The 23,091-nt window shown below is 43.4% G+C and overlaps 2 protein-coding genes across 9 annotated transcripts in view; both read right to left on the reverse strand.

Annotated features, from left to right (window-relative positions):
- LOC134395918 (acetylcholinesterase-like) overlaps positions 1-6,392 on the reverse strand; it is a 30,622-nt gene extending 24,230 nt beyond the window's left edge. For 5 of the 8 annotated variants that reach the window (XM_063122175.1, XM_063122166.1, XM_063122174.1 and 2 more), the window contains exons 1-2: positions 6,292-6,392; positions 1,805-3,311 (exon numbers count right to left, since the gene is read on the reverse strand). In XM_063122175.1, coding sequence (XP_062978245.1) covers positions 1,805-3,311; positions 6,292-6,388 — 1,604 coding nt within the window. In that variant the 5' untranslated portion in view covers positions 6,389-6,392. Of the gene's footprint in view, positions 1-1,804; positions 3,328-6,291 lie in introns of those variants that run through there. The other 3 variants (XM_063122168.1, XM_063122167.1, XM_063122171.1) reach the window with 3 other exon arrangements.
- A 1,674-nt stretch (positions 6,393-8,066) lies between these two features.
- LOC134395965 (cholinesterase-like) lies at positions 8,067-21,363 on the reverse strand. Its single transcript, XM_063122254.1, has 5 exons — positions 21,274-21,363; positions 14,957-16,487; positions 11,542-11,696; positions 10,102-10,164; positions 8,067-9,176 (listed from the first exon to the last, which is right to left on the reverse strand). Exons 2-4 carry the CDS (start codon positions 16,477-16,479, stop codon positions 10,136-10,138), a joined length of 1,707 nt encoding a protein of 568 aa, XP_062978324.1. The 5' UTR covers positions 16,480-16,487; positions 21,274-21,363; the 3' UTR covers positions 8,067-9,176; positions 10,102-10,135.
- Positions 21,364-23,091: the final 1,728 nt, after the last annotated feature.

Genomic DNA, 23,091 nt, shown 5'->3' on the forward strand with positions numbered 1-23,091 from the left:
CAAAAAGGAAATACAGTGCAATCGGATGCATGAAAGCCCCACGGTGTGGGAACATGTTCCACATTAAAGGAGACTATTCCATTTTACATTCAGTTAGGATTGCATGTTTAATCATAAAAAACACAGCAATTTTGTGTTTAAAAATACATTAGACATAACCAGGGGTTTTTTTGTCGCTCAAGGAAGGCCAAAAGGGGCGGAAGGGGTGCAGGAGGCAGACGACGTCACGTGAGGGACCGGAGCGCAAACTGTGAATGCCCGGTAATGAGCATGCAAAAAAATGGTCGTCGGATGGAGCTTAGAGTCACAACTCAGACAACCGTAGCTGAGCCCTGAGAGGCTGGCGTGCCACACAGAGCTTTTTAAGGGCGTCTCAGAGTCCAGTGTTGGTGCAGGCAAAGGTAGATGGCGGTGGAGATTTAAAAAAAAAACAAGAGTCACCAGATGTGACCAAGCTATAAGATGTCACCCTACCTCAGCCACAGGGTTCAAGTGAACAGTCTGGCTGGACTGGACTGTTAGGAGACTTTGGCAGAGAGCGGGGAGATTGTTTGAGGCTGGAGATATTGGCTGGCTGGCATAAGGCAGAGAGAGGCTGAAGGCAACCCAGATGTATCTGTAGCTTGGCCCTGAGAGGCTGGCTTGCCACCCAGAGTGTTTTAAGAGTGCATCAGAGTCGAGCAGTTGTGCAGGAGGAGAGAAGGTGGAGGCAGCTGGTGGCGGAGGTTTTAAAGTAAGAGTCAACAGACATAACCAAGCAATAAGTTGCAATAAGCAATATCCCCAGCCACAAGTGTGCAGCCCAGCTGGGCCATCGGGAGACTTTGGCAGAGAGAGAGGGGGAGGGAGGGAGGGAGGGAGATTATTTGAGGCTGGAGGCTTTGGTTTGGCTGCAATGACTTAGAGCAGTGGTTCCCAATTAGCTAAGTACTGTGGACCCCTTGTTTTTCAAATGCAAAGCCATGGACCCCCTACTTTTGAAAAAATTGTTACCTCTATGGTAGTTACCTGTGCGAAGCAATTTTTTTAAGAAAATAAGGGGTAGCCCCTATTAAGCACAGGATTTTAGGTATACTAAAAAACAGACCATAACATTTGTGATATTTGTGATATTACCATGCAAAAATGACAACAATTTAGCTAGGAATATCAAGATGAATTTAATTTTACTAACGTCTACTTTACAATTGAACAAATTATGACATATCTAGCAGCTACTAAACCTAAATGTGATGGGAGAAATCATGCCTCTTTTTGTCCCGAACAATCCCTTCCACGTCTGGTTAAATATTTCCTACTTTTAATCTCATATCTAGATCAACATCGAGCCAATTTCAATGCTTGTTCTTCATATAACAAAATGTCGAAAATGTTTGTTCACAAAGATATGTGGAACAAAAAGGAACTTGATGTTTCAAAGCTTTTTCACCTAACTTCTTATAATCAGGAAAAACCTTCACCCAGAATTGGTCCAGTCTATATTCTTTGAAAAAAAGCATTTTAGTTTGTTTTGTTACCTCAAACCACATGCCTGCTTGGCTTTATCAGCTGCTCTACAGTTACTATCATAAACACCTGATATATAACCTTCAGCTTATTACATACACAGTAAAACCTTTTCAGTTTCTAGCCTTTACCCTCTCATGTGAGGGAAAGGTGTTTTACCCTACCCTCAGGTTGTTCAAGTGGTGGCGCTTGGCTTGAGGAGGGTTTGTGTGCATCAAGGCCTGGTGTGTGAGGCCTGTGTCATGACATCTTCCTTCTCTACAAGGCAGAGGGGTTATAAGAAGAAAAGATGACTTACCCACTTCTGGAGAACTCTGCCCAGGACCGCAACATCCTACGGCTCAGCACAGCCTCGGCTTCTGTGTATGTTTGGTTGACACCTACTGCTGACTCAAGAGTCCCAAACACATAAGGTACCTCAGCACCATGGGGTGCCCCAACCCACTCAGGCCAAACAGAGCCAGAGGTATAATGTCTGAAGTAGTAAAGATACACAGGACTCCCACATTGTCTGAACTTTGCAGCAAACTCAACTGCTGGGCATACACTAAAGTAATCTCCCCAGCACTGTGTCATGGCCAAGCGGTACCGTGCTGGATCATGGCCTTCTTCACTGTACTTCAGCGCCACAGCCTGAACAGCTTCTTCAGTAGCCTTTCTCACTGTCATGCTTACCCCTTTCAGCAGTTGCTCCCAAGTTATAAGGCTCTGATTGGTGCCAGGAAAATGATGTGCTGGAAAGGTAGACCCTTCATCAGAGGTGACACCCATGAGAATTGGTTTAACCTGAATACACCTGGCCTCCAAAAGGTTCTGTGGATCATCAGACAGAAAATCCTTATCTCTTGTTGGTACAAAGGGAAAATCGAGAAAGAACTTGCTTTTTTGAAACATGGATCCCTCGTACTGAGCAAATTCCATGGCATCTTTTTCCTGGAGGCAGCTCACCACAGCATTTTCAGGGCCTTCTCCACAGCCCAGCATTTGGCTGAAATTAAGAGCTTTCTGCTTGGCCTCCTCAGGACTTATCCAAGCCCAGACAGCATTAGGAGTGCCACTCTGAAGCACAGCTTGGGCAAACAGGGGCTGGCTTGTTGGTGAAAGGAGATGGAAACCCACGGAGGCTGCTCCAGCACTATGGCCAAAAATGGTCACTCGAGTACAATCTCCACCAAAGGCAGCTGCATTCTCTTTTACCCACTTCAGTGCCAGCTGTTGGTCCAAGAGACCCATGTTTCCTGGGGCAGCTGGTGGCAATGAGAGGAAGCCTAGAGCCCCCAGGCGGTAATTCATAGAGACCACAATGACATTCTCATAAGCAGCTAAGCCTGCTCCATTGTACAAATCCAGGGATGATGTGCCAGTGAAAAATCCCCCTCCATGTATCCAGACAAGGACAGGTTTTGGTGAAGAGGACTGTGGATGAGGTACCCAGACATTGAGAAAGAGACAATCTTCTGAGAGGGGTTGATTTGGAGCCCACATGTGTGCATCAGGGATGTCATGAAGAACGAACTGAGGGCAGGCATTGCCAAAGCTGATGGCCTCCAAGATTTGACTCCATGGCTGATGTGGAAGGGGCTTCTGGAAACGCAGATTTCCCAGTGGGGGCTCAGCATAAGGGATACCCAGATAAGCAGACACAGAGCCAAAGCCAGTTGGGAGATGCTTGCCCTTGATAGGGCCACTGTTGGAAACCACCACAGCAGCATCTTCAGAGCTCAAATTGGAGATCAGTGGAAAGAGGAGGAGGAGGAGGAGGAAGCACAAACGGGAAGAGCCCAGGAGCCCAGGCATTGCAGAAACTGGAAAGAGAAAGTCCTAGAGAAGGTTACATCAGGTACAAGGTAGGTTATTTCTTTTTTAAAAAAAGAAGGCCTGCTCCAGTCTAACCCCTGATTGGTTGTGTGAGCAGAATGTGAGTTCCCTGCTCGGAACGCCAGCTCTGTTTTGTCAACATCTTCATCACACTAAGCCCTGTCGAGGAAATCAAGCTGGGAGGTTCTTTTACCTATGCCCACAGGTATAGGAAAATGTATGCTTTGGCCTTTGTTTTATAAATCATAAGATCCATGCTTTCTGCGTAACTAACAAATATATTAAGAGTGCAACCACTTTCACAACTAATGGTTGATGTTGAAATCATGTCACAAGATGGTGTCTCAACACAGGCAGTTAGAGGGCGGTGTGATATATTTTCAAGGCAAGCTAACCGCAAAAGGAAACAGGTGGAGATTTATTTGCTGCACTGATTGCAATACCCATCTATGTATTGTTTTTCTAGTCATAGAATTACTTGCACTCTGCACATGCATAAATGCCTTGCTTATCATTGGTTATTGTATTGCAAAACTGTATTATGATTGGTGGGAAGGTTCTGCTGCTGTATCTAAGGGGAACTATAAATATGTTAGCCTTTCCTGAAATTACTGGGCAGTTCCTCAGGTTTTCTGAGGGCTACCACCTTGCAGCGCTGCTCGTAATAAACCTTCTAAAGAGAGAGAAATTGTGTCTTGAGAGTCTTTGACTACCACTCAGCGAACCACGGGAACCAACCTTTTGGGTTCCACCACAACCCTACCCTGTGATCCTTCTCTAAATCTCCTTAAGGAGAACTCATCTCATTGACCCATTGTATAAATCCAGGGAAGCTGTGCCCACTAGAAATCCCTCTCCATGTATCCAGACTAGAGTGACCATACGGCTGGAATTCCCTGGATTTACCCAGTTCTGGGCTCTGCAGCCCCAAGGGTCCCCAAATACACCCCCTTACCCCTGGCACTCATCTCCTGCTTCCCCACCAACCCATGCTCTCCTTGTGCTCTCCCTCCACCTGACTGGCATTCTTTTTCTCTCTCTATTTCCATCATTCAATTGCCCACCAGGCAGCCCCTTCTCTTTCTTTCTTTCTTTCTTTCAAAATTTTGGGCCCGGAAAGCAGGCCAGGGATCTCTGTGTGCATTGGTGAATGTGAAGCTTAGTGTTTGGAGTGGTTTTTGTGTGCTTGTACTAGCGGATGTTTTGTGTGTTTGTACTAGCAGAGTTAAACAGATTTTGGATGATCCTCCTATTACTGTGGCTTCAAAGGAATAGTTTTGTGCTCTTATCCAGATTTCCCCTCTGTTGTGTACTTGTCTTTTAGCCTCAGCACTTTGCCTTCTGTGACATGGGTATTTTGTGACTGGCCATGCCCACCCCAATGCCTTTTTGTGGAGGGGCATGCTCCTTATGATAGCTACTTTGTGACAGCACCCACACCGCTTCCTCAAAATCCCCAATGCCCCCACTGCCTCAAAAATTGTTGAGGACCCCTCAGCTATTGAATAGTACCTGTAATGTCATTACTGAAAAGTGGGAGAACTCCCCTCTTCCCATACATGTGCCACCAGAGGAAGCCCGCAACATTTTACTGCCTAAGGCAACATCAAAATGGTTCCTCTTCCCAGGGACAACACTTAAGTCTTCTTGCACCCGGTGGTCGCAAGGTTAGTTTTGAAGTGTAGGGATTCATCATGACCGCCCCCAAAGCAATGCCCTCAAGAAGAGGGGAAAAAGCGGAGGCAGCTGTGTTGATCCATATTTACATCTATATACACACGCTTGTGCATTTCAACAGGGATAACTCAAAGCAATATCTTCCATTCCCTCCTCCCAACCCCCTGTGTGTTTGCAGCTAAGTTGATCAGGAACGGGGAAGCCTGAGGGGGGACGTGTCACATGACATCCTCCCTAAAAAAGTGCTTGTGACCTGTGACTCCACTGAACATTTGCATCAGTCTGATATTTGCACCAGGCTTCTTTTATCCTCCGACCCTTTTTAATTCCTATGGGTGCAAACCTATGGGGATAAGGCAGGATGTACACCACTGCTTTATAACAGTATTGAAGTGCACTGACAACTGCTGGGGCCCAGAACACTTTCCTTGTACTGTTTTCAAATTGCTTCCAAAATGTTATATCCTGCTTGGTGTAGATCTGGCCCAGGTCCCATTGAATCCAGTGCAACTTACTTCTGAGCAGATCTACATAGATGGTGCTGAGCATCGCCCTTCCCTGAGCCCTCTCTCACACACCTTCACCTCCCACTAATATGGCTACACTTGTTTAGGGGGGGAGGGGGAGGGGAGAACCCCTAAGAGTTGAGACTCTAAAGAAAAATGGAAGAAAGGGAAAGGAGAAGGAAAAGAGGAAAGAAAAGCCAGAACGAGGCTGAGAGATGAAGTGGGACAGAGAGAAGAGGAAAGAGTTAGAAATGGAGGGAGGGAAATAGAAGCCAGGAACAGGAGGACAATAAAGAGGTGAAAAGCAGAAAGTAGTAGAAAGGGAAAGGAATGAGGAAAGCCCCTCCTTTAAAAGCACATGGAGCAAAAAAAATGGGGAGGGAAGGAACACAAAACAAAGGTGTTCTACTGCAACCAGAAGTGAAAGAACTGCCTTCCACTATCTCCCTCCTCTTGACAGCCATAAGATGTCATGCTGGTTCACCAGGGTCGGAGGGAATGTGGGAGGGGGACACGGGTCTTCTCCACAGTGTAAAAAGTCTACAGCATGAAAAAATTAAATAACAAAAGAATGCTAAGAATAATTAAAATACTACAGGAGTAGGGAGCTGAACCAATTGAGTTTTCTGTGGAAGTCCCAGGAGGGCTAATGGGCCAGGAAGGCAAGGTGCTAAGGTCAGGTTTCCCAACGTAAATTCTTGACTACAGAGCTTCGCTCCCGTGCCGAAAAATCATTCTTCTGTCCTCAAAAGCAAGTGGATTTCTAGATTGTATGGAGACTCACCTTCTGGGTGGGCTTTTGCCACTCCGTTAATATCCTTCACAGCTCCGTCCAAGGCGGAAGGCAAACGTAGATGTGGCTGGTGTGCTCCCTGCAACATTTCTAAATAGCCAAGGACAGAACTGCTCGACCTGGAACCTGTTCGTGAAGTGGGAGGAGGCTATGTATACTAGCAAGCTCTAATTCTATGTCAGGGGTCAAAGAGGTGGAAAAAGCAGGCTCTTGTTTCACATGGAGCTGGTAGGACTTGAAGAAAAGGGGATGCCATAATCGCTGGAATTCACACCTGCAGCCTTGAAATGAGAAGTACCTGTGAAGCCTGATGATAACGGCTTGGGTTTCAAGGCAACTAAAAGCACAACGGAGTGAGGAATATTGAATATGTGAAGCTGCCTTGTACAGTGTCAAACTATTGTTCCATCCAGCCCATTACTGTCCACTCCGACTGGACTCCTCCACTCACCAGGCCACCAGCATTCCTGCCACCGGTGGGTCCCCCCCCATTCACAATTCCTCCTGCCAGCCGCCACCACACAGATGCTCCAGCAGTGGGCAGACATTCAACATCCTCCTCTCCCTGCTCTACTCATCCAGCAATATTTAGGTGGAAATAGTGGTAGGAAAATGGGTTGGAGAGTACATCATGTGTTGCGGCCGGAAGTAGGGTTGCCATACGTCCCGGAAAACCGGGAATGTCATGGTTTCCAAGCATCTCCAAAATGTCCTGGCCAGTAAGTTAAGAATCGCGGATTCCTGTTCCAGCCGGCTGGAGAAATTCCAACCTCCAAAATGGTGCCTTGAGCCTGCTCAGTGGCGTGTAAGTCTCCATATTGAAGTCTCCTCTAGCTTTTGAGAACTAGTGGAGAAATGTAATTGAGTGCCATTTTTTTTCTGTTTGTTTGCTTAAACTGTTCTTTGCCTATTTCTTTGCAGTACTTTAGGCTGCAATCCTAAGCATACTTACCTGGGAATAAGTCCTATTTAACTTAATAAGATTTGTTTCTGAGTAGACACACATAGGATTGCAGTGTTAGATAACTGAAGCTTAGATAGCTTTCTTTCTTTCCCTAGACCTTTACATAGTGCTCAGCTTTTTTAAAAAAAATCCTAGCTTCCTCTCCCCCAAAAAAATTTGTCCCGGTTTTGTGGATTCAGAATATGGCAACCCTAGGCCGGGAGTCAGATACTGCAGTGCCAGAATGAAACAGGAGTGTAGATCGACTAGGACTGTTGGAGGAATCCGTTGGGAGGTTGAAGCTTGTCAACTCCCCATCCCACCCCCCACCGGACTTTAGCTCATTTTACTGAAATATGTGGATTTCGGGGTGGGTATTTACATAAAAAAGCCATTTGCACAAATTGCAGCCACAATTTGCGCAAATACACAAATCCCAGCTGTAATTTCTATGAATTATGACTGAAACTTTTGTACTTGTGCAAATTGCAGTCACAATTTTTGCAAATTGGTTTTGACACAAATAAATAATAACAATAAAAATCCCGAATTTCAGGAAGACGCTCCTGGCTCAGCTTCCAAATGCAAGCTGAGTTGAGGCTGGTGTAGAAATCTGGTGAACCCAAAAAGGGCCAGATTTCTTAACAAAGTACATCCCTAAGATTGCCTCGGGTTTCTTTTTCCATGTTGTATCAGATATTTCTGTAGCATGAAATGAATGTTAACATAGCTTTGGATCTACAGCAACTCAACTGGACTGAATTAAGAGATACTTTGCCAATACCTAATTTAGATTTCTTTCATACCATCCCATTAATAAAAAGAATTTCAAGAAACATTTATTAGATACTAGCTGGCTGATATGCCCGGCGTTACTCGGGTCCGTGAATAATGTTTATAACATGTAGTTGATATATAATACATTTCCATGCAACTTATTCATCTTTAGGTTGGTTTGTATTTTAGTTTGGTTGAGTTAGTAAATTGTTTTGTTAGAATAAATCGAAAATTGTGTTAATCTGAACTATTTTAAATTAGAGCTTCGTGAAAACCCACATTTTTTGTTTTACCTGAAAAGCCTACACCTCCCATCATGCCTTAGCCGGTGCAGCCATCTAAACTTCAAAAACCATCAGGACACACAACACCCTTTCTACCAGCTAAAAAAGATGCAAACCTAAAAATATGTTCTGATGAAACCGATATCAGGACAGGGTGCCTTTGAGCATGTCCAGAGTTTGGCCTCTCAAAGACATGCTGTTGTATCTAGTTATGATTTTAAAACCACACATGGCAAGTGGGAGGAGGCACCGCAAATGGATGCAGCCCATTTATGTGTGTTGTTTCCTTTATGTTGACTGACTTTAGGAATCACAATGGCCACCAAAGGCCAGTAAGTCTGGCCTCCTACCCAAGGCATGCTGGGAATTCTACCCAGGGCATGCTGGGAATTGTAGGCATAAACCTAGGCTTTTTTATTAAATTCTTTCAAAATACTTAAACCCCCAAAATGCATGTTTTTAGATTTTTTTCTGATCCATGTACATGAAGACCTGTCTGAGTGAACAGCATTAAGGCAGTACCATATGTGTAAGTGAGTAAACATTTCAGGACATACGTGACACACAGATATTTTTCACTTTATAGGTAGAGATCACACACACACACACACATACCCCAGTAATTTATAGATGCAGTTGCCAGACAGCTATAAAAACCTTTGCAGGGCAGTAGATTTGTTACTGTGGGTTCAAGCACAAATTGGGTTAAGAGCTCATAGACACATAAACAGTGGGTTTTAATTAGATTCTTCTTAATGTGCTGAGTTCACAGCAAGCAACACATGTTTAGGCAATGGATTCTTATCATTGAGCACTGGCGTTTCTATAGAATAGCTTCTCCTTTTTTCCAGAGGTGGTCTGAAATTCTTGACCTGTTTTTGAGAGAGCAATGAAGACATGAAAGGCATTAGTGCTGTTCCCTGCCTTGATCCAGAGAGAGAGAGGTGGGTAATAAATATATTGTTGTTGTTGTTGTTGTTGTTGTTATTGTTATTATTATTGGAAGAAGACTCTCATTTCATTCCCCCACTCCACTAGATAAGGGCAGGGGGTGAGGGACTTCTGTGTGTACCTGAAGGCCAGTTTGTGCTAGAGCTAGATCTGAAAAGGAAGCAGAGAGCTGACTTTGTTCCCTGCAGGAAAGCCTGTGGCACTGTGGGTTCCCCTAGATATCTGATGGGAAACTTTTAGCTGTTGGAGTTTTAATCCTTTGCACCCTCCATCTTGTCCTCATCATATATATATATAATCACAGGAACACCGTAAATCTCCAGTGACCTTCTTCAAAGGAAACTGAATATTCAGTATGTGCTGGCTAAATGCTGGAACCCATGAAACTCGTATGCACGGCAAAACAGCATTTTATTTCTTCACAGCTTCACAGCTTCGGCTAGTGGGCGGCATAAAAATGTAATAAATAAATAAATAAATAAATAAATAGTCACCATATATTGGGGCACACTGGCTTGCTTCCTTTTTCCATGTCACAGCTAGTGGTTGTGATCTGGGAGGCTGTGGAATGAACTTTGTTGCTACTAAGGGATACCATGCTAAGAGTGGTTCCAAAGTGTATGTTTAAAAGATCTGAATCTACAGCGGGAAACCATTTTAGATGTGCACTGTGAAAACCCAGAGCAGAGTAAAAAGCAGAAAAGGAGTAGAACTGTCCTTCTACCAAGCATTCAGGGTGCTCCATCCATCCATCCATCCATTCTACTTTATGTCTGCTTCTGCATCATTACACACACACACACTCACACACCTCAGCTCTCAGAAGCTTTCTGCAGTTCTACTGACCTTTTACTGGGATTACTGCTACTGAGTACTGGGTTCATGCTTCCTCCTTGCCTGGTGATTTATCTGCAGAAGGAAAGAAGGAAATAAAGAGTTAAATATTGTTGTCCTCACTATAACTAGATAAACAGGGACAAATTTGAATGTGAAAGATGAATTTTGAGGACAACTGACATAGCTATTTTACAGCAGTTTAACTCCTATGGTTCACCCCTAAAGAATTCTTGGAGTAGTATCTTAATGAGGGCGCTGGAGATTTTTCCATTTCAGTCCTCCTACCTCCAACACACATGTTGGCACACATACGAACACCACTGAATTATGGTTCCTGGTGAAAGGGGATTCATTTCAAGCTAGCTTAATTCTGTAGTGTATATCAGGGGTGTGTGCTCCACACCAAAATCTAGGGGTCCAACAGACCTCCAACGGACCTCTGAAACTGCAGCACATTTACGGGGCAGTTTTAACACCATTGGAAACCTGTGGTGTGGTTAGAAGATCATTCAGAGCCCCGAATGGAGCTGTAGGTATCAGAAGGTGAGGGCTGGTTTCACGTTGATTGACAACTAACTGAACACTTCAATATTAGGAAGATGCTGTCACTGAGAATGAGGAAGGGGTAGTTTTGAGATTGACATCTGTGGCTAATCAATAACTACAGTCTCCTCCCTGTCCCTCCCTCCAATCACAGTGCTTAGGGGGAGGGATTGCAAATGATAAAACCCATTTTTCCCTGCCCTGGAACTCATTCGTTTGCTAGCTTGTGGAGCAAAAAAGAGTCCAAGTCCCACTCTCCATATGCCCTTCATCTTCTCTCAAGAGAGCCTGCAAAACGTTCAGAAACTAACTTCCTACAAAAATCAAAGTCCCCCATGTGTGTCAACTTGGGACCATATGTTTAAATTATGGGAGCTGTTTCTGAACTAGAATGAAGCTACAACCAATTTTCTTCATTTCTTGAAAAAAATGATGTTGGCTGAAAGGAAGGATTTAGGGGGGGAAATGGCTCACATTATGAAAATAATGAAAACCATTCCATGTAAATGAGTTGTCCTAGGAAGTGATGATGGCTGGCAGGCAGTGTAGATCCATACAGTCACACAAGCCAGTATTAGGATTCAGAAAAGAATCTTTTGCCAAGGCTCATCTGTGCACTGCAAGTACGGACGCAACTCAGCTGGGCATAAAGTCAAGAGAAGAAGGAGCAGCAAGAAAAAAATTTCAGCCAGATCCAACCAGAATTCTGAACGAGCTATCTGAAATGCTGAACCCTATCCCTAAAGTGAGTTCAGCACCTTGGATAGCTCCTATAGAGTTCTGGTTGGGACTGAAACCAAGAATATATCTACAGGCCCAATAAAATTGGAGAGGCCAGGCCCCACTGGAAACATCTGTCTCCTGATACCCAAACACACACTCTGCAAGAAAAAGAGGTGAACTCACTTGTCTTTTCCGCATGCCTTTTCAAAAAGTCACAGTGTCGGAAAGGTGACATCTGTGTAACTTCAGATGGCTCAGTACCAAGGTAGAAGAAATTCTGCTCTGTGGCATTATACTGCCGCCACTCTCCTTCATTGCCTCCAAACCCCATCGGACTCCTGTGTAGGAAATAAATATAGAACGGTTAAATTTAATGGTTAAATTCACCTGCTTTGCACATTGTTTTAACTGTTTTAATTGTTTTACTGCTTTTAAATTATATATTGGTTTTAACTTGATTAATGGTTTGATTTGGTTTTAGCTGTGTATATTTATTGTTTTATATTGTATGATTTTACCTATATACTGCCCTGAGATCCTAGTGATATAGGGCAGGATACAAATGTTTTAAATAAATAATATATATAATATATATATGATGGAGCAGGGAGTATGGTTGCGAATGAACTCTACAAGATACTCAGATTCTTATTCTTTTATTTTAATTTTACATTGTATAGCCCACCTTATTGTGTGCTCAGAGCCTCAGGAGAATTACAGTATTAAAATCCCATCACACACACTCCTCTTTACAACTGAATTATTCCACCACCACATACTCTTGCACCTTTTTGATTGCTTGATCATTTATATCGCACCATTGTGCTCAAAGAAGTGCACCTGGTGGCTTACACAGCAATCCAAAGCATATTTACTCAGAAGTAAGAGCCATTGTGTGTAAGAGGTTTTAATGAGTGAGAAATGTGTTTATGATTGCAATCAAGGAGTGCAAACTTATGTATGTCCACTCAAAGGTAAGTCCCATTCAGTTCAATGGGACTGACTTCCAATCGTAAAATTGTATAAAAGTCAGAATTCGGGTGCAGTCCTAACCACACTTACTAGGGAGTAAGCTAATGGGGCTTATGACTGACTCAACTTTCAATAGCTTCCACTGCATGACATCCAGTATACAACACTGTAATCTATACAATATAGTAAAAAATATATATATCCAGATTTCTAAAATGGGGATAATAGCCCAGAAAGACAAAAATCTCCTCTTCAAAATTCTGGTGAAATATGAGTGTCTTAAATAAGTCTCATGAAGGCCAAGTGAGATGAAGCCACATGAGCCTGCATAGAACTTTTGTGCCAAGTTGGTCATCATCACTTTTTCTAGTTTGTGGCTACTAGTCCTGATGGCTAAGTGCAACCTCCAGTATCAGAGGCAGTAAGCCTGTATACACTAGTTGTTGGGGAACATGGGTGGGAGGATGCTGTTGCACTATGTCCTGCTTGTGGTTTCCCAGTCGACAGTTGGTTGGCCACTATTTGAACAGAGTGCTGGACTAGATGGACCATCCAGGGCTCTTCTTAAATATTGGCTCGTGTTCATGGTTATTGCCATGGTAAAGAAAGGTTCACCTGCTGGTTCCTGGATAACATGTTCTGGTTATCCAGGAGTATGCCAGGTTGTTTTCTTTCTAGCCAGTTGGCAACCCTAGATGTGATAAACCATGGGCTGGATTCAGAGGTATTCTTCTGCAAACCAAAGGCCTTTCCCGCATGCATTAGGGCTTTTTTTTTCTCCCAGCAAAAGATCCTTCTTGAAACCAAGAGAACCAAAAGCCAGAGATATGCTTCTGTTTGCGCAACAAGTTGCCGATTCCCTTGTAAAACGTCTTGCACAAAGTCTCAGAATATTGAGACACTTGTTCTGGTACAACACATTCTTGCACAATCTCTTATCCAAGGTCACATAACGTCTTTTGCTAGCCCCTTTGCACAACAATTTACGGAATAGCCCCACTGCTAGAATGCTAGTGCATCTGTGGGTCCAAACCTGTATCAGTAATCTTCTGCAGAACCTGGGTGAAATCCAAGTTCCAACTAATAGAAGCTACATATTGTGCAAGTTCAGCTGACGCAACAACCAATAGTCAAACAACAACATGGGTTGTTCAGGAACCAGTGAGCAAACATGCTGGCTCCAGATTTTTCACACAATTCCGCTGTGCTAAACGGGATGCTATGTCAATGGGTTGTTTAGCATGACATGCAAACCTAGAATTGTATGGTTTGGGTTGATGAACAACCAAGATTTGAACTCAGAGTTAAACTATGGGTTCCAAGTCAGATATGTTCCCCAACAATGCACAGTTCTGAGTTCTTTTGTCAAGTTCATTGTTGATGCCTTTTGCAAGGTAGAGGGGATTGTTTCCTATTCTGGAGATTATTCTCATTGAAGTTAATGGTGTGCATTTTGTTCTGACTATTGAACAGATGGGCCTTCTGTGATGTTACGTGTCTGTTCATACTGAGTCTATGTTCATAACTGTGTATTCTTGTTATAGATCTATGGTTTGGTAAGTATCTCTAGGGTGAGAATGGTGGGTTTGCATTTGTGATCTGATTGACTGAGAGAGTGAGAAGGACGGGGTGAAGTGTGTGTGTGTGTGTGTGTGTGTGTGTGCTATATAAACCTGGTATTGTGCCTGTGTGAGGCAGTCAGGGATGAGAGAAGGTGAGAGAGACAGGGATAGCATGTGAGATGGTTTAGATCAAGATAGGATGGGAAAGGGACAAGATGGGATTGGGTTTAGATCAGAGATATTATTTTAGGTTTGAGGAGAGAAAGAGAGAGAGAGAGAGAGAGAGAGAGAGAGAGATCTGTAGCAATTGTGCAAGGATTGCTTGAGAGAGTGAATTTGAAGTATTATTTATGAGGGAATCTATTTTGATAAAGCCATTCAAGAGTTACTTGTTTATTATTCAACGACTTATTATCGTAAAGCTGTCTTCATTTATAAAATCCCATTCTTGGCAACATAAGAGGGAGGTAAAAATAGAATAATATAAGGTCCTGTGTGTTCTCACAGAGAGAGGATGGAGTAAGGGTTGGTCCTGAACCTTACAGGCCCTGGTGGCAGCAAAAACAAGTGTGTGAGGGGAAAAGTGATTTCTGCTTGGAGTGAGAAAGGCTTTAGAGGAGGAGAATTCTCACTACGGTAGAGGCAAGAATGCCTCATGTTCCTTCTATATAGAGCACTATACTTACATCAAAACAGCTAGTATAAGAGGGAAAGTTGGTGCTTTACCCAGTTCTGGAAAACTCTGCCCAGTATTGCATCATCCTACGGCTCAATGCAGCCTCCGCCTCCATGTATGTTCGGTTGACACCCACCACTGACTCAAGATTTCTTATATCACCTTCTATTGGCTTTAATCAATAATTGCCTTTAATCAAAATAACTGAAACTTCATCGTAGATGCATTTTGCAAGGCACTGAGGGTTCTTTCCTATTCCAGAGATTATTCTCAGTGAAGTAAACAGTGTACATTTTGTTATGTTGATTAAACGGGTGGCCATTCCTTCTGTATAAAACACTATGCTGACATAAAGCAGTTGGTATAAGAGGAAAAGTTCATGCCTTACCCAGTTCTAGAGAACTCTGCCCAGTAGTGCATCATCCTACGACTCAGTGCCGCCTCAGCCTCCGTGTATGTTTGGTTGATCACTGACTTGAGGGTCCCAAACACATAAGGTATCTCAGAACCATGGGATGCCCCAACCCACTCAGGCCAAACAGAGCCAGAGGTGTGATGTCCGAAGGAGTAAAGATACACAGGATTCCCAGCTTTGCTGACCTTTGCAGCAAATTCAGCTACTGGGCATACAAAGAAGTAATCACTAAAAGATTGCGACATGGCCCAACGGTACCGTCCCGGTTCCTTGCTTTCTTCACTGTACTTTAGTGCCACGGCCTGGACATCTTCTTCAGTTTTATGTCGCACTATCATCTCTGCCGCTTTCAGTAATTGTTCCCAGGTGATCAGGCCATCGCTGGCGTTAGGAAAAATAAATGGCACAAGGACAGATGCTTCATCGGAAGTAACACCCATAAGAATTGGTTTATGCTCAGCCGGCAGAACAGACCCAGCCTCCAGGAGCTTCTGTGGGTCGTGAGGCAGAAACTCCCCATCTGTTGTCGGTAGGAAAGGAACTTCCAAACCATCTTTTTCAACCATAAATAACTCATGCTGACCAAACTCTGCAGCATTTTTTTCCCGTAGGCAGCTCACCACAACACTATTATTGCCTTTTGGACACCCCAGGAGCTGACTGAAAGCAAGGGCTTTCTGCTTGGCCTCTTCGGGACTCCTCCAACCCCAGGTAGCACTGGGAGATCCACTGAGAAGCATGGCTTGGGCAAAAAGGGGCTGGCTACTTGGTGACAGGAGATGTAGTCCCACAGAGGCTGCCCCAGAATCGTGGCCAAAAAGGGTCACTTGAGTGGGATCTGCACCAAAGGCCGCTGCATTCTCCTTTACCCACTTCATTGCCAGCTGTTGGTCCATGAGGCCCATGTTTCCTGGGACGTCTGGTGGTAATGAGAGGAAGCCTAGTGTCCCCAGGCGGAAATTCATAGAGAGCACAACGACATTCTCATAAGCAGCTAAGCCTGCTCCATCGTACATGTCCAGGGAAGCTGTGCCTGTTAGAAATGCATCTCCTCCATGTAGCCAGACAAGGACTGGAGTCTCTGGTGGAGAAGCTCGTTTTGAAAAGTGGGGTGGGGGATGCAGATTGGGCCGCCAGATGTTGAGAAAGAGACAATCTTCTGAGAGTGGTTGATTGGGAACCCATATGGGCGCATCAGGGTAGTCCGTATATATGAACTGGGGGCATGCGTTGCCAAAGCTGGTAGCCTCCAAGACCTGACTCCATGGCTGATGTGGAACAGGCTTCTGGAAACGCAATTTTCCCACTGGGGGCTCAGCATAAGGGATTCCCAGATAGGCAGTCACAGAGCCAGAGCCAACTGCAATATGCTTGCCCTTGATTGGACCACTGGTGGTGAACACCACACCATCATCTTCAGAGGCCGAATTGGAGATCAGTGAAAAGAGGACAAGGAGGACGACGCGTGAAAGTGAAGAGATGTGGAAACCAGGCATTGCAGCAGCTGAAAGTTGAAAATCCTAGAGGAGGTTACAAGTACAAATTGGGCCATTTCCCTTTCAAAGAAAATCTGCTCCAGTCTAACTGGTTATCACAACAGATTGGTTTTTGCTGAAGAAAGAGTGACAAGTTTGGTGTAGTGTGGTGTAGTGGCTAAAGTGTTGGATTGGGAATCAGGAGAACCGGGTTCTAGTCCCCACTTGGCCATGGAAACCCACTGGGTGACTTTGGGTCAGTCACAGACTCTTAGCCCAGCCTACCTCACAGGGTGGTTGTTGTGAGGATAAAATGGAGGGGAGGAGGATTATGTATGCCAACTTGGGTTCCTTGCAGGAAAAAAGGCAGTATATAAATGCAATGATAAATAATAATTTTTTAAAATATCATCATTGGTCGGCTGCCGCCCCCGTCATGTTTGGCACTGCTCTGCGATACATCTCTAAAGCTCCACTAGGACAACTCAACTCATTGGCCAGCTTTGCATGATCAGTGGGGAAAACTATGCAGTGGGGGCTGTTTCCCCCGCCCCACGTGTGCCGCTCATGTGCCCGGCCTTTCCTTAATTCCCCGCCCCATGTCGCAGGTTGCCATTTCATCCAAGTCGGGTGCACAGAACAACAGGGGTGGCTTCTAACCCACCCAACAACCCCTACTACAAGCTATGGATTGTGGGGTGCGTTACAAGCTACTCCCACCACGCTGTGCACTGGGTTCAGATGACACAGCATGCTGTGGCGGTCACTTCTTCAGCACCCAGTTCTCTGGCATTCAGCATCTCCTTGGAGGGAAGGATCACTCCATTGATGAAGGCAAGAGATATTTCCACTTAACATTGCTAGCAATATCCCTTCCACATGTCCTCCCTTTCAATCATTACTGCACACCACCTTGATGCTCTACCCTACACATTTCGTAGAACTTATTCCGTGCCCCACTCTGACAATATATGACCAAAAAATGCCTGGAAGAGAGTTAGTGTGGGAGTCCCGAGTGAGCCACTTTGAGCTTTCTAAAGGTTGATCCAGATATAAGTAAAATAAATATTAATATAATAATTTCAAATTTTCAAAATTATACAAAAGAATCAACCCATAAAAATTATGTAGCATTTATTGTGTATAAAGAAGAGCAGTTGAGGAAATATAATCCTACATCAGAAGCATACCCTTTTGTTTCTAGAGTAGGTTCATAGCATCAGCAGTTGAAGGATCTGAACTAGCAAGTCTGGAGGAGATCTCTATCTGAGGCCTAGTAAATTACTATTCTTAGGCATGTTCAATAGGAGCTGTTGAATCCTGGAATGGATCCTGGTTATGTTTCCAGGGATTTACTAATTGCTGAGGAGCTGGAGGAATCAGAAGACTCAGCAGAAAACTTAAAGGTCAACGTTGCACCTGGACATTGATGTCATGATTGAATAATTGGTGTCTTGATTGTTTCAATTAAGGGATTGCAAGCAGTTGCGTAATTGTACAGTTAGCCTATAAAAGGATTGTATTCCCATGTACATGTATCAGAGATCATTGTATCGCTGTATCACTCCATGTATCAGAGCTGTTTTGACTGACCGTATGTAAGTATTTGTATTTGTGATTGCCATAACTAAATTATATTTTATATGCCAGTAAAGGTTTCTTTAAACCTACTGAAAGTCTCTGTCTTAATCTGTATCTGTGCTGACTGTGCTGGAAACCGCTGCAAAAACTCTGTTATAAGATTATTGGCCAGAAGCCCAGTCTGGCAATAACTAAAATAAGGTTGTAAATATTAGACCAACATATCCCAATAAGGATCTGTCCCTCAACAAAACGGTCTGAACAAAATCGTCTGACTTGGAATTTGGCAGCACCTTATCTGCAAACTTGTTAACTGACCAGGATTTTTTATTGATTTTTTCTTCCTGAATTTGTGCTTATTGTGCAAACAAATATGTAGTTACACAGTTGCTTCAGAGATCCAAAGGTCCATTTCCACACAGTGCTTTCATTGTAGTGAAACCCCTTCTTCTCTGAACCTAATCTGCGGTGTTCTGTTACTGTAACTGCACACACAGTGTGGAATGTGGTAATGCAAATATGATTAGCTCCTATGGCAGGGGTCCCTTTTTGGACCCGTGGGTGCATTTGAGAATTTGTGATATTGCTGTGGGCACCACCTCAAAATGCCTAGTCAGCGGATCATCGCTTTGGCGACTACCTTTCGCATCTATGGATCTTAGGCTGCAGCTTATTCAGCAAAAATGTTTGCTTCATGTCTGTTGGACACCGTAACATCCCTTTAATAAAGGACTGTCTACTTCAGCTAATTGCTGGCAGTGCAGTACAGCTAATACATTTTTTAAACACATGTTTTGGCAATGTCTAGTAGTTGCTTCTTTTTGCAGGGAGGGTTTTACAGGGGGAAAATGGTACTGGAATAGTCTTTAATATTCACTGATGTACACACTCTTTTAAATTATTTACCTGCTACATAGTAATTAACAAATGGTCACCGTCAATGAATTCTCTGCACCCTTTTTGACAGCAAAAAGACTGATATTTAAACATTGGGAGGATAAACACTCAACTCCTATAATGCGATGGATTGAGGACCTTACAACTCTTTCAGTATTTGAAAGGGTGGGATGTAGAGGCAATCTTCAAATGGATACCTATTTGAGTATTTGGTCGGTGTTTTGTTGCAGCCAATTATTGCTAAAAAGTTGTATAAATTTCATACAAATCCATATACGTTTATAATATAATCATAATAATAATAATAATAATAATAATAGGGTGGCTGCAGGTGCCACTTTGGGGACCCCCATCCCATTGGGTAGCATTTGTGATGTCACTACTGAAAAGAGGGATGATTTCCTTGTTCCCTAATCTCTGCTGTTCCATTTTCCAAATGTGTCAAAAAATTTAAAAATAATATTAATTATGAAGAGGCTGAGTTCTCCTCCACTGCAGTGGGGTAATGTGAAGGCAAACTTTTATGAATGCCCCCCTTCTCCAACAATAGAAATGCCCCACCACTTCCTGACTTTTTTTCATTCCCCTTCAAAAAGTTGTGCTCCATAAATTGTACACACTCTCCTCTTTCAGTAGCAAACATGTACTACTTCGGAAGGGATGCTAACCAAGGGGCAAGAGATTGTGCTACCAGAACAGGACCAAATTACAATAGTCTAGAATTATTATTATTATTATTATTATTATTGAGTGTCACCTAGGGTGACCACTTGAAAAGGAGGACAGGGCTCCTGTATCTTTAACAGTTGCATAGAAAAGAGAATTTCAGCAGGTGTCATTTGTATATATGGAGAACCTGGTGAATTTCCCTCTTCATCACCACAGTTAAAGCTGCAGGAGCTATACTAGAGTGACCAGATTTAAAAGAGGGCAGGGGCACCTGCAACTTTAACTGTTGTGATGAAGAGGGAATTTCACCAGGTTCTCCATATATACAAATGACACCTGCTGAAATTCCCTTTTCAATGCAACTATTAAAAATACAGGAGCTCTGTTTTCCTTTTCATATGGTCACCCTGGTGTCACCTGTTAAAACTCTAACAGTGCAATCCTGTTGACTGGGAAGTCAGTTCCACTGTAGTCAATGCAACTTATTCCCTAGTATACAAAATATATAGGATTACAGTTTAACATCACAATCTACTCAGGTGTCTGATTGAGTTCAATATCCCTTGCTACCAGAAAAGAAGGTATAGGATAAGAGCTTCAATACTAAACCTATGAGCAATGGCAGATAATCAGTGCCATTGAACCTCTATAATGGGTGGTGGGGAGGGGGACTTCTGTTACAGCGACCATATGGAAAGGAGGACAGGGCTCCTGTATCTTTAACAGTTGCATAGAAAAGGGAATTTCAGCAGGTGTCATTTGTATATATGGAGAACCTGGGGAAATTCTCTCTTCATCACAACAGTTAAAGCTGCAGGTGCCCTGCCCTCTTTTAAATTTGGTCACTCTAGTATAGCTCCTGCAGCTTTAACTGTTGTGATGAAGAGGGAATTTTACCAGGTGTGACATGTATACAAATGACACCTGCTGAAATTCCCTTTTCTATGCAACTGTTAAAGATACAGGAGCCCTGTCCTCCTTTTCACATGTTCACCCTACTTCTGTGTCACACCCAAGGTCCATATCTTTTTTAATAATAATAAAAATAATAATGATATTTATTTCTTATCCGCCTCTCCATTTTGATCAAGGTGGGGAACAACAATAAATATGTATGTATTTTCATATCTATCTATCTATCTCCCTCTCCCTCTCCCTCAGTCTGGAAACTAAATCCAAGGCAGTGAGCTAGGGTGGAACTAACTGATATGTCTGTATCTTCAGGCTCCTGCATGGATCTGAAGCACCTCTTCTGCTGCAGGGTAGGGTGGCTAAACCAGGTGAGCTTTACTCTGGAAGTCTATTGATGGAGGGGGGGAGTCTATTGGTCAGGAAGATACCCCTCAGGGTTCTTTACTTGAATTCTTGGGCAGAATCTACACGACTGCTTATAACGGTTTATAATAGTTATGACAACTGTTCAGGCCCAGGACACATTACATATACAGTTTTCATACCGTTTTAAAAGTGTTATATCATAGAATCATAGAATAGCAGAGTTGGAAGGGGCCTACAAGGCCATCTAGTCCAACCCTCTGCTCAATGCAGGAATCCACCCTAAAGCATCCCTGCTTGGCGTAGATAGGCCCCAGGTCTCCCATTCCTTTCCCAAATATCACTTTCCCATCCTGAAAAGCAAGTGTATTTTTCTGGATTGTACAGACTCACCTCCTTGATGGGCCACTCCTCAACTGAGATCCTGCAGAGGGAAGGCAAATGCAGAGGTGACTGATGTGCTCCCCGCCACACTTCCAAATAACCAGGGACAGCAATTATCTACATGTACTATTGGAAAGGACAATGACCCCCATGTGAACTCTGTCCATGCCGTGCTGGGAAGGCTGTGTATTGACAAGGTGGAAGTCCATGTCAGGAGCCAAAGAGATGAAAGACACCAGTGGCTTTGCCGATAGGACTTCAGGCAACAGGGAGCCATAATCACTGAAACGCATCCCTGCAGTCTTGAAACAAGAAGCGGCCTTGAATATTGATGATAGCGGCCTAGGTTTTAAAGGCAATGAAAATCCGACCAGAGTGAGGAGTAGTGAATATGTGAAGCTGCCTGATACGGTTTCAGACCATCATTCCATCCAGCCCAATATTGCCTTTCTGACTGGCAGCACCTCTCCAGGGTTTTTCTCAGACCTTAGGGTAGGGTGACCATATGAAAAGGAGGACAGGGCTCCTGTATTTTTAACAGTTGTATTGAAAAGTGAATTTCAGCAGGTGTCATTTGTATATATGGAGAACTTGGGGAAATTTCCTCTTCATCACAGCAGTTAAAGCTGCAGGTGCCCTGCCCTCTTTTAAATCTGGTCACTCTAGTATAGCTCCTGCAGCTTTAACTGTTGTGATGAAGAGGAAATTTCACCAGGTGTGACATGTATACAAATGACACCTGCTGATATTCCCTTTTCTATACAACTGTTAAAGATACAGGAGCCCTGTCATCTTTTTCATATGGTCACCCTATTTCAGGCATATCAAAGCGGCATAGCTAAAATGGCCGTCTGAATCAAAGTTTGCTTTTTGACCTATTACTGGCAGAAACTTGACCTGGGGAAATGTGATCATTACAAGAAACATTCTTGCTCAATAAGATTCATGTCCCGGATAGGTCAAGCCCACGAAAGACAGGTTGGGAAATTTCTAGAGACCTGTACAATTTAAAGCATGATGTTATTAAATATGAAGAAATATGAAGAGGTGAAGTTAAACGAGTTTGGTAGCCAATCAGAATGCAGTAAACAATCACATCATGTATCAAGCTGAAGTGTAAAACTATAAATGTAAAGGGAAAACACTGGGAGGGGATGCTGTTGGATCCTGGAATGGATGTAGTTTTACTTTATTCCTTAGCTTTAGAATGCCCACGGACAGAAGACATGAAGAAATATGAAGAAATACTTTTAAATGTCAAGGCCACCATCTGGACAATGCAATTATTGAATTATTGGCATGGAATGATTATTCAATTAGTCAATCAGTGGCTGGAATGACTGTACAGTTTTTGCTCTCTATATATGGATATGTATTGTGTATGGTTTTATTACCCCATCTTTACTGCTACTGCTGTGTATCTGATATGATCGTTGTGAGTATACGTGTGTGATGTAACTAATTTATTCAACCAAACTTCTATGCCAGTAAAGGCTCTGTTTTAACTTAACAAAGTTTCAGAGCTTTATTTGAGTCTTTCCTGTATTCCTACTGAGAAACGCTTCTAACAGCACTCTGCTCATTCTTGTGAAGGAGTTACTTCCAACAGGTTATGGACCCAGAGTTCTTTCTCAGAAAGGAGCAGTAAGACCAGTGTGGACGGACCGTGATTGACCAAACACTGGAGCGGCTAGTGGAGTCGTTGGGAAGGCAAGGAAGGCTGCTTCGTGAGCCGTTTGTCTTGGAGGTCAGAGTGGATGGTCTGAAAGCTGGTGGACGAAGAGGACGTTGCTGATTCTCAGGGGTCTGAGGAATCCGAAGAGGATA

Source organism: Elgaria multicarinata, chromosome 3, assembly GCF_023053635.1.
Source record: "Elgaria multicarinata webbii isolate HBS135686 ecotype San Diego chromosome 3, rElgMul1.1.pri, whole genome shotgun sequence".
Classification (NCBI taxonomy): domain Eukaryota; kingdom Metazoa; phylum Chordata; class Lepidosauria; order Squamata; family Anguidae; genus Elgaria; species Elgaria multicarinata.